Genomic DNA, 12,105 nt, shown 5'->3' with positions numbered 1-12,105 from the left:
TACAGACATTCAATATACATTTTTGAAAAGTTCACATGAATGACATTCCATAATTAGTTGGCAGGCTATGTATGCTGAAATAAATTATTTTGATTTAGCTTTTTGTGTTTATTTGTTGATGTTTTCACATTGAACTGTTTATTTTATGACTGAGATCATTAAAACAATTTCTTGACATAACGTGTGTATCTTATGTTGAAATCCCTGACCGGAAATGCTTTTCGGAAGTGCTACTCGTCACTAGCGATTCATCTATTGATTGTTGCTAATCTAGCTAGCAGAGACTCACCGGTGTAATTTATTTTCTGATGTATTTGCGTGGTAAGGCTTTGCTTTTGTTGCTATTATGTGCCGTTTATTCTATACACTAGTCTAGGGATTGCACAGTTGGTATGTATTTAGATGTACATTGCATTTATTGCATTTACCTGCAGCCATTTTAGCTTAGCATTAGCTCTCAAAGCTGAGATGGACTCGGAATTGATGATGTTTATGTTTCTTCCAAGTGATCTATTGTCAGTTTAATGGTATTATAGCAAAACATACGTACAATTTAAAATGCTGTATGCAATGCAGTAAACATTAGCTCTGTTTGAGCCGCTGTGGTCACATAATCACAGCGTAGCCCACAATTGTAATAAGGCCCCGGAGACAGGGCCGGTGTCTAATGTTGGTTTAAGTCCTCCTTGGGCGACCTTTCCAGTGTCACGTTTAATTGTGTATTACTTATTTATTTATTACGTTGTATTCCCCCCAGTGGGCGGTATTGTGAGAGCCATCAGTATGGACGGACTAGACTAGATATTTCTTGAAACATTGACTACTTGACTAGATTATCTGCCTTGGGAAGCTTTCAGCGGTTTCTGTCATCCATGTTCATTTTGTACTGATGCACTTAATATGTGGTACCATTTCGTATGCTGTGTATTTGTCAAATGCACTTGAAATGACTTTGTGAATCATTTGTGACTGTAGAATGAGCCGTTTTGTCAAGCGCCACTCCTGGTGAAGGGAGGATGGCACCACGACAACGCGTCCCTCGACGGACCCAGAAGACCACTGAACCAGGGACAGAAGATGACTCTGACAGAGACTCTGGGGTCGGAGGAGATGCTGGAGAGGACGAGGACACATGCGGTGGAAGTTCAGCTCCAGAAAATGAGTTGGAGGGCGAGTTTATGGTCTTTGTGTCATTTAAAGGAAATATGGAGGATGAAGACTTCACTCAGAAGCTGGACAGTATTCTCAGTGGAATCCCCGACATGCTGGACCTGGGTCAGTGTGCTATTTCTAATTCAAAAGACTTTTCATATGATGCAAACATGTATTGTTTAAGGCATATTTCCTTCTATTGTGTTGATTACAGTCCAATACTCACTGAAAGATATTTTTTAGATAATTGTTTGTATTTACATTTTACTGTATTTTATTCATACCAAAGCTACAGAGAGGTTGCTGCCCCATCATGTTGAACCATGGAATAGCGTTCGAGTCACCTTCAACATTCCTCGTGAAGCGGCTGAGCGCCTTAGACTTTTGGCTCAAAACAACCAGCAACAGCTCAGAGACCTGGGGATTTTGTCAGTGCAGATTGAAGGTACAAATCCACTATAATTATTTTTGAAAATATTTTTTTTAATTTCGTAATAGTCTTGGTGCCATTCCATTGTTATTATTTATATTATATCTAAAATGATATTGTTTTTTAGGGGAAGGTGCCATTAATGTTGTACCAGGACCAAACCGAGGACAAGTAAATGGACCAATTGGAGGACCCAGCCAGATGAGGATGGATATCGGCTTTCCAGGTCAACCTGGTCCAGGTATCACTCTAATTATTTCACACAATGCATTTCATTTTTTACATGCACTTTAACAACCTTCTTATTTTATATATTTATAGGTGGTGTGAGAATAGCTAATCCACAAATGGTTCCCCCTGGTTCTGGTATGCCAGGACAGGTCATGGGTCCTGGCAGCAGTGGACAGATGCATCCTCGTGTTCAAAGGCCAGTCTCCCAGACAGGTGAGGGATTTTCTGTCTCCAATTAAACATTTTGTTTTATCTAAATGTTGTAGCAATTTGTTCAACCTGGTTGTTTTAAACTGCGTTATAAGTAAAGTTAGCATTGCAGTAGCAGAAAATATAATAAAAGACTATGTGTTTTGTAGACATGATGGATCCCATGATGCCAGGCATGTCAATTCTGCCTCAGCAGCAACTTCAACACCAACAATCTGGACCCCACGGTTCAGGCCCCATGCCTCCTCAAGCAGCTCATCACATGCAGGCTATTCAGGCTGGCAGACCACTAAACCCTGCTGCCCTGCAGCAGCTCCAGCAACAACATCATCAACAACAACAACAACAGCAGCAGCAGCAGCAGCAACAACAACAACAAGCCCAACAACAACAAGCTCAGCAGCTTTCACAGCTAGGCCCGAGGCCACCATTTAATTCATCAGGACAGATGGCAATGCCTCCTGGCTGGAATCAAATGCCTCAAGGTGCACAAGGAGGCCCTGCCTGGAGAAAACCTCCGCCACAAGGTCAAATGATGCAGCGGCCACCTTCACTTGCTTCAGTTCAGACTCCTAGTCACCCTCCACCCCCATATCCTTTTGGCAGCCAACAGGCTGGCCAAGTATTTAATGCCATGGGTCAAGCCCAGCTGCAACAACAGCAGCAGCAGCAGACAGGGATGAGTCCGTTTGCCACACCACAGCCTAAAGGTCCTCAGGGTGGACCTGGCGGGGTTATAGGACCACCTAGACCACCACTGCCAATGCCTGCAACGTCTGGCACACAGGGCAACCTCACTGCAAAATCTCCTGGTTCTTCCTCATCCCCTTTCCAGCAGGGGTCACCTGGTACTCCACCTATGATGGCTCAGAGACCGACAACTCCTCAAGGTTTTCCTCAAGGTGTTGGCTCACCAGGTCGTGCAGCTCTTGGTCAACAGCCCGGCATGCAGCAAGGATTTATGGGAATGCAACAACATGGACAGCCTGGAGCCCAGGTTCATCCAGGTGGGCACTGCTTTGTTTAATAGACTTATTCATTTAATTAGGTGTGTTGCAGCCTTGTTCTGGTTCAATGACTTTGCAGTTTGACAAAGGCCTGGCAGTCAGGTATAGCTGAGCAGAAATAAAATGTATGTATTTTTTAAGTAAGTAAGTATTGTGTATTAATACTGTTTTGAGACTAGATTTCAGTGCCATTCTTAATAGTGAGTGACATAGCGACTCTTGGCACAGTGCATATTACACCCCAATACCATACCATATTGACTTGTCATCTTCCATCCCCATGCAATAAAGTAATTGTACAAAGGTATTGCAATAAAACATTTTTACTTTTTATTTCAGGAATGACTAAACGTCCAATGGGGTTCCCCAACTCAAATTTTGTCCAGGGTCAGGTGAGTGTTAACGCACCAGGAGCCCCAATGGGAGGAGCCAATCAACAGTTACAAAGTAACCAAGGACTCACTCATACAGGTAAATAGTTTTAAATTCAAACGTTAATAACATGCTACATTTCTTCAACTGCAGTATTTTTATGGCTTCATTCTCTGCTGTTTTGTTGAATTGTTTTGACTGAGTCAGATGATTGTGTAATTTAATTTTATTTTTTAAATACTAGGAACTCTACCACCTGCATCCACACCAAATTCAGTTCAGGGCCATCCTCACTCGCAGCCTATTGTCATGGGTGTCCAAAGCAGCATGGCAGGTCCTCCACCGGGTACCGCTGCTGGTCCTCAGATGATGGGCCTCCAGCATCAGGCCCAGCCTGTGTCTTCCTCCCCCAGCCAGATGGCTCAAGCACAGGGTGGCGGTCAGACCATCCTTTCCAGGCCGCTCAATCAAGGACAGAGAGGTGGAATGACCCCACCCAAGCAACTGTTGCCTCAGCAAGGCCAGGGGGTGATGCATGGGCAGGGTCAGATGGTTGGAGGCCAAGGCCACCAGGCCATGCTCCTTCAGCAACAACAACAAAACCCGATGATGGAGCAAATGGTTGCCAACCAAATGCAAGGGAACAAACAGGTGTTTGGAGGGAAGATGCCCCCTGGGGTAATGCCCGGTCAGATGATGCGTGTACCTTCTCCAAATATTCAAGGAAACATGTCTCAATTCCAGAATCAGGTTCAGCAGATGACCCCGCAACAGCAGCAACAAATGGCTCAGCTTCAGCAACAGCAGCTTCAACAGCAGCATCAGTTACAGCAACATCAACTTCAGCAACAACAGCATGCTCAGATGAACCAACAAGGACAACAGGTTCCCATGTCAGGAAACCCTAATCAGGTGATGGGGATGCATGGGCAGCAGATGAGGCTTCCCGCAGGTCATCCCCTCATTCAGCAACAGCTCCAGCAGCAGCAGCAGCTGCAGCAGCAGCAGCAGCAACAACAGCAGCAGCAGAAACAGCAGCAGCAGGCCATGTTACAGCAGCAGGCTGCTCAGCAACATCCTCATCCGATGGGGGATCCCACTGGTGTGTCTGGAGACATGGGCGTACAGCAAATGGTGCCAGATATGCAGGCACAGCAACAGCAAGGCATAATGGGAGGCCCACAGCACATGCAAATGGGAAATGGACACTTTCCAGGTCATGGGATGAACTTCAATCCCCAGTTCACTGGTCAGATGCAAATGGTTGGATCTTGTGGACAGGCAGGTAACTTTGCAGGAAACAAAGATGTCACATTGACCAGCCCGTTACTAGTCAACTTGTTGCAGAGCGATATCTCAGCAAGTCAGTTTGGACCAGGCGGAAAGCAGGGAGCAGGGGGGGCGAATCAAGCTAAACCTAAAAAGAAGAAACCACCTCGAAAGAAGAAGACAAAAGAAGGTGAAGGTCAACAAGGAGATGGACTTGGGTAAGGTTTTCTGTGAGCTTTTTGACACAAGTGAAAATTTCAATAGAGTAAGTTACATTTTCAACAAGTGATCTTAAGTTGACAGCAGTTTTCCTTGTTTTCAGTGGTCTTGATGCTGGCATGGAGGATTCGGAACTGGGTGAACAAAGTCTGGGCTTGGATAACCCAGTTACAAAAATTCCAGAATTTCCTAATAGACCTACAGGTAAACAAATACAGTCACAGCCCAAAATTATTTAATATTATTTGTGCATTTTTACTTTACTAATGTTATTCAAGGGCCCCATTTTGAATTGCCTTCAATTGGTTATATTTAAAAACAAACATAATGAGCAGAATGCTTAAAGTTTGCTTCAGTTGTAATTTTTGATCTTTAGGTCCTAAAAGAGTGACTATCACTTGTTAATTCATAACTTAACATTTACAGGTTTTCCTGGTCAGTCAGGGGATCAAAGGGTGTTGCAGCAAGTGCCGATGCAGTTTATGCAACAGCAGCAGCAGCAACAGCAGCAGCAGCAACAGCAGCAGCAGCAACAGCAGCAGCAGCAACAGCAGCAGCAGCAACAGCAGCAGCAGCAACAACAACAACAACAACAACAGCAGCAGCAGCAGCAACAGCAGCAGCAGCAGCAGCAGCAGCAACAACAACAACAACAACAACAACAACAGCAGCAGCAGCATCAACAACAACATCATCAACATCAACAACAACAACAACAACAACAATTACAGCACATACAGCAGCAGCTCCAGCAGCAGCAGCTACAACAACATCTACAACAGCAGCAGATGCATCAGATGCAAGGGATGAGCGGGCCACAATCGGGAATGTCGCAACAGCAAGGAATGACAGGGTCCCAGACTGGAATGCCTCAACAGGTAATGCCGGGGCAACAGCAAGGAATGACAGGCCCTCAATCTGGAATGCCACAACAGGGAATACCTGTGCAACAGCAAGGAATGCCTGGGCAACAGCAAGCAATTGCTGGAGCACAGTCTGGAATGCTACAACAGGTAATGCCTGGGCAACAGCAAGTAATGACAAATGCACAATCTGGAATACCAGTGACACAGCCTGGAATAAGTGGGCCGCAACAAGGAATGCAAGGGCCACAACAGGTAATACCTGGCCAACAGCAAGTATTGCCTGGACCACAACAGGGAATGACAGGGCCACAGCAAGGAATGGTTGGCCTTCACCAGGGGCAACAAGCATCCGTACAAGGGCAACCACAGATGCACCCTCATCAGGTTCAGCAGCAGCAACTGGCTCAGCAACAGTCACATCTACAGCAACAAGTAAATGCCTCTAACATGTGTATTTTAAAATGTTTGCATAATTGAATACAAATTCATGTCTGCTTTGTAATTTAGCAGCAACATCAGATGATAATAATGATGAAAATGCAGCAGGAACAGGCAAAGAATCGTATGTCAATGCCTCCAGGAAGTCACCTTCCTCCTCGTGGCGTGGCCAATTCATCAGAGGTACAGAGGCTTCCTGTCTCTCAGCAAGGTAACATGCCTGTAATGATAAGCCTTCAAGGCCCTGGGAGTGTGCCACCCTCACCGGATAAAGCCAGAGGGATGCCCATGATGGTAAATCCACAAGTAAGACTATTTTATTTTTCCTTTTTTTGTTTAAAGGGCATAACTCTATATATCTATCTTTTATTACATTTGCAACCAAGTGCCTCAATTCTACATATTTGTGTAATATAAAGGAATTGAATGTATTTATTTGGTCAAGGCAACACTAATTGAAAATTATATCATATTAAATAAATAATACAATTCTCTTTGTTTTTGCAGCTTACTGGTGCCTCGAGAAGAGTGTCTCACCCAGATGTAGGACAAGGACAACCTACACCACCAGAAGAGACCACTGCTGCGGCACAACATAAGCAGGACAGACCCCCTGGCCCTGAAATTCCAGGGCAACCACCAAATGGAGCACAGCAGATGATGGCAACCCAAGGATCTAATACCCACATGATAAAGCAAGGCCAATCACCCATGCCACAACACCCTGGAGCCAGTCCACAGCAACTGCTGCCTAATCAGCCTCAGCAAGGAGGCACAATGACTGGACTTCATTTCCCAAATGTCCCCACAACTTCACAAAGTTCAAGACCCAAAACGCCCAACAGAGCCAGTCCTAGACCCTACCACCCCCTCACACCTACTAACCGCCCACCCAGTACTGAGCCCAATGAAATCAACCTTTCACCTGAGAGGTTAAATGCTTCAATTGCAGGACTTTTCCCTCCAAAAATCAACATTCCCTTGCCTCCCAGGCAGCCCAACTTGAATAGAGGGTTTGACCAACAAGGTCTTAACCCAACCACACTCAAAGCCATCGGACAGGCTCCTCCTAGTTTAGCCCTTCCAGGAAACAACAGTAATGGAGGTGTCAGCGGAAATGCCCCTAACATCAGTCAACAGTCCTTTTCCTCAGGCACCGGTGCAGGAGTGACAGGCGTTAAACAGGAGAAGCAGTCAGGGGCTCAGGGCAAAAGAGCAAGTCCTAGCAACAGCCGCAGGTCTAGTCCAGCATCAAGTCGCAAATCTGCGACTCCGAGCCCAGGGAGGCAAAGGGGGACAAAGATTGTATGCTCGCCGCAGCAGCTAGTCAATCCACAGGGGCAAATGATGATGCTTAGCCCCCCCCCAGTACCTTTAAATACTGGAGCCATGCCTCCACAAGCAGCTGGGGGGTTGGAAGCTCAGCAAACACAGTCACCTTTCAGTTTAATTCAGGGTAATAATGTAGAGGCATGCAAAGATAGTCAGGGAGAACCACGGCCAGTATCTCACTCGCATGCTATGAGGGAGCTAACCTCTCCCAGATTGGCAAGTCCACGTATTCCTACACCACAGCAGACAGACTCCCCGGGTTCTAATAGACATTCGCAAGATCTTGAAATCTCTCCTGCTCTTAGGGAGGCTCCTACATCCCTCAACCAGTTATTGGACAATATTAATGTTCGACCTTTACAGATGGGGAAGACTGAAGGAGAAAAAACACACAGTAATGCTCAAAGCTTAGGACAGCCTTGCGTGCCCACTACGAGTGACTCAAAACCTGCCATTACTGTTCTGACAAGTAGCCATAGTCAACAAGCTTCAATTCCTAGCTCACTTCCTAGCACCATGGTTAACCCTAGCACCACTACCAGCTCAAACGCCATGCCCTCTCTTTGTGTCAACCCACAGGCCACTACTCACCACCTCAACACTACTAACACTACTACTGTAAATAGCCCCAATCCACTAACTTCTGTTCATGCTGCCATTTCCACAAGTTCTAATTTAACCCAAGCCTCTTCAAAACCAATCCCCACTCCTAATAAACCTGTCCACTCTCTCATACAGATTCCCGCTTCGTCCAGCACCATTTCATCCAACCAGATTACTGTATTTGTCAGTTCTAACACGATTACCTCAACACCCCCCTCTCAGCCGCCGACTTCCATGGTTGCTGTGCCCAGCAAAAACCTCAGAGCACAAGACATCCGCCAACAGAGCCCAGCTACGCGACCACAATTTATTACAACTACACCACTATTTATTAACCCTATCATTCAGGTCCCCGGTGCATCAGTAACGTCTAATACTACTGGTGGGTCACAGCCACTTACAATGGTCCAAGTGTCTACCGCCAACATGCAACTCTCTCCTGCCCTGAGCTTGCAGCCGCGACCTATTCAGATTACAGCCACTGTACCTTCAGTTCTTACTTCACAGACAAATCAGCAAGTGAGTGCTGCCCCTGCTAAACCAGACAATCTTAGTGACGCTATCCAAAAGCCAAGTCCTCCACGGCAGCAGCCTTCTCCCCATCCTATTCCTCCTGTGTCATCTCCGTTTCAGCCGCCCATGGCTTCTCCACCCCTTTCCTCGAGTCCAGGAGCAATAACGGCTGTGAGAAAGAATTCTGTCTCTCCATCTGCTTCAGCCCAGGTCATAACTGGAGATAGACCGTCTTATATTGTCACATCACAGGCATTAAACCTTCCTACCAGCTCTCCCCTTCAAATAGAAACTGCTACCCCAAGAACTACTCCCGGGCAAATTGCAGCACACAGCCAGAATGCCAACCAAGCTTCAATTTCCCATGCTTCACCAATCGCAGCATCTCAAGATGCAATGGCTAATGTAACAACCGCTGCTACCATGTTATCCACAGTTGCTACTGCACACAGTTCTTTACCGTCTATAGTTCCCATTGTGGCTGTTCCTGTATCTGAGGCTAGCCCTGGCATCACCTCAACTGCTAACATCACGTCCAATCAAGCTGATCCACTGAAGGCCGAATCCCACGCATCTTCAGCTCTTGGTGACAGCGGCCAGACCAGCACGGGTAAGAAGTCATACAGATGTTTGTGTTGGTCTGAATACTATGATATGTAACACAAATAACAGGAACCATTTTGACAGTATATGATGATATGATTAAGGTTGGCAAAAATGTTCAAATTTTAATCAATACTAAGTATTTTATCGTACTATCAAAACTAGATATGTATTTGAGCAGGTACAAATTGTGTTAGAATTGTCTTGATCTAAAGGTATATTCCAACAAAAAAATCCGAAAAATTACGTTCTATTGTATAAAATTGTTTCTTATTATCATTGTGGTATCAAAATCTGTATTTAGCCTTTTCTTTAGTATCAAAATGTATGATGCTTTTGTATCTGAATATTTAATTTTAATTGTTCACACAGCAGCTTCTCAGGACCTCACACAAACAAGAGAAACACTCGGTAAGTAGTTTTTGAACTATTTGACTTTAAAATAAAGTGCATTATTGTCATAATTTTCTCTTATACAGGAGAAGAAGTTCCCACTGGTCCTGAACAGGGGTAAGATACTTGGAATTGCACTTGATTTTGTTTCCTTCTGTTGAAACATGGGACTGTCTGAATCATGGGACATGAGTTGATTTTTTCATCTTGGTTTCATAAAAAACATCCTAGAGACTCCTAACTGTACTAAAACTCAGGCAGCTCATTTGGTTGAGAGGATGCACGTGGTAAAATCCATGGGCCTCTGTGTTCACTTCGCTTGGTATGTGTGATCAACATGCATCTGAATACTAAGATGCATGCCCGATGACTGAACCACAAACTCAATCGCACCACTCCACTGATCTTCATGGGCACATCACATCTTTCTCACCTAGGATACCTGTCATAGAGTGGTGGGAAGTGGTGCTTCCTACGTTACTTTGTACAACACAAGTTCATAGTTTACCGCTGTTTTTCCACTTCTATCACAGATGGGCAAAGAAAAGAAAGACGCCCATCAACTTAGTTCCAAGGTATGTATTTAACTATGCTCACACCGCAAAGACACAAATAGTGGACTTTAGTGGAAGACGTCAGGATGAAGACGGACATTATCTGTGGTAGATGAGGAAAAACAGCAGAATCCTGTGTGGTATTACATTTTGAGTAGATCAGAAAAGCATGGTCATTGAATGTAATTGACATGTTGGTATCGTTTTTCCCATTTTGTTGTCCATTTATTTAGAGCGGCGGCAGTAGAGAAGCCAAAAGGGCCGAGCAGACGGAGCTCCCGTGCAGAGAAGGAGACGGAGGAAGAGCCAGTTGTGGACAGTAGCATTCGGAAAAGATCGGCAAGACCAGCAATGAGCACTGCTGTAAAAGGTTGGACAAATACAAGTATGATTTTAAATATGTTTTTGAAAAGTATATACTTAAGGCTAATCAAATACATTAAAACAAAGAGTATACATAAGGCTTTTGCATTGAATTGCGATACATTTGCTCCCAGAAAGGATTAAAACAAGTACACCAGAGCAGCAGCTCTTGGAGACAATAATGGAAATGATGCATTATACATACAATACAGCATCAGGTTCTAATACATTTAATTTGTTATTGATCATTTCTTCATATCAAACCATAGAAATGTAAATAAAATTGGAACTCAAACACACTTAAAATACAATAAATGGAAATGGGGGGGGGGGGGAAACAATCACTTGGTTTTAGACTGAATGATAGAATACCTGTGTAATGGCTAGTTGCCGCAAACTTGTTCCATATCATTCTTGAAATACCACATGTTTAGCTGTGGCTATGTTGACATGCACACTAAAATATCATATCTGATTACTGGACCTTTTTAAGATTATTTAACTGGCACGCAAACCACAAAATCTGATTAGGCTATGATCAGGAAAATCTCATGTTTTTATTTTCTTTACTTATGTGCTTAATGTACGTATCTATATAAACTGCATGTAACCATGAAATGTGAGAGCAAGGATAAGATTGTTATTTTGAATTCACACAAATATTTCCTCTTGATTGTTTATTACCATTGTTCAGTGGTTCTCAACCTGGGAGTAACTCAAAGATTTCAGGGGATCCCTGATGATGTGAGGAATATTGAAAAGTTACGCAACAGTCTTAAAATACGGCTTGACACCTAATTTATTGCAGTGGTAGATTCCTGGTTGTTTGGGAAATTGGCAAGAAATTCATTAATCTAGGCTTATGGCCTGAAAATTCATTAAATCATTAAAAATAAGTCTACTTTATCACTTTGTGGGGAGTCTCTAATTTTTGTTGGAAAATTATCAGGGTCGTACCTGAAAAGGGTTGAGAACCACTAGTTTGTATAACACCAAGTAATATTTGAATATTCATTTTGAAAACTTGTTTACAGGTATTTACAAATTGTTTCCAATATTTCACAGAAACTGGAGCAAGTCCGACCCAGGCCAAAAGAAGGAAGTCTAAATAGGTAGAAGTTTTAAACCCTGTGAACAGTACTGTACATTTTAGTGTTTTGGTTGTTAAACATTTGCTTATGAAATATGTGATAGACTTTTAATCTAAAGAGTATACCTTGTACAGTTTGTTTTAAAAATAATCATGCCATTGTTTTGTCCCTGCTGTCATGTCAGACTGTAGTTAGAATGTGTGCACATAGTCTTTGTATGAGTGAGCTTTTATATGAAATGCTGGATTTGTCGTTTTATGATTGATAATGTCATATGATTGTAAAATTATGTTGTACAACTGAATTAAATTTTCTACTGCTTTTGTCCCGTGAAACCTAGCCATTGTCATCTTTTCTCATGCACATCACACAACCTGTCAATTACAACAATATCATACATTTTATTTCAGCACTGTGCACTTTTTCCCCACTTAAACAAGACACCAAAATGTAGTCTTT

At 43.6% G+C, this 12,105-nt stretch overlaps 1 protein-coding gene across 4 annotated transcripts; it reads left to right on the top strand.

The window, feature by feature from the left end:
• Window positions 1–191: 191 nt before the first annotated feature.
• Window positions 192–11,981, top strand: ncoa6 (nuclear receptor coactivator 6). 4 transcript variants are annotated; one of them, XM_072449790.1, is made up of 17 exons: window positions 192–321; window positions 976–1,275; window positions 1,442–1,597; window positions 1,710–1,823; window positions 1,904–2,026; window positions 2,173–3,030; window positions 3,370–3,501; window positions 3,647–4,889; window positions 4,994–5,094; window positions 5,317–6,188; window positions 6,267–6,500; window positions 6,702–9,252; window positions 9,618–9,656; window positions 9,725–9,755; window positions 10,172–10,213; window positions 10,426–10,577; window positions 11,621–11,981. In XM_072449790.1, the coding sequence occupies exons 2-17, from the start codon at window positions 1,017–1,019 to the stop codon at window positions 11,665–11,667; spliced, it is 6,954 nt and encodes a 2,317-aa protein (XP_072305891.1). In that variant the 5' UTR covers window positions 192–321; window positions 976–1,016; the 3' UTR covers window positions 11,668–11,981. The 4 variants fall into 4 exon arrangements, with proteins under 4 accessions (XP_072305891.1, XP_072305892.1, XP_072305890.1 ...); XM_072449791.1 differs by having other exon boundaries at window positions 6,264–6,500; window positions 10,426–10,562; XM_072449789.1 differs by having other exon boundaries at window positions 6,264–6,500.
• Window positions 11,982–12,105: the final 124 nt, after the last annotated feature.

Source organism: Eucyclogobius newberryi, unplaced genomic scaffold, assembly GCF_026437365.1.
Source record: "Eucyclogobius newberryi isolate DKJ021-1_F unplaced genomic scaffold, fEucNew1.0.hap1 SCAF_17, whole genome shotgun sequence".
Classification (NCBI taxonomy): Eukaryota; Metazoa; Chordata; class Actinopteri; order Gobiiformes; family Gobiidae; genus Eucyclogobius; species Eucyclogobius newberryi.
Note: the sequence above shows the minus strand (reverse complement) of the source record. Positions and strands in the feature narration are given on the sequence as shown.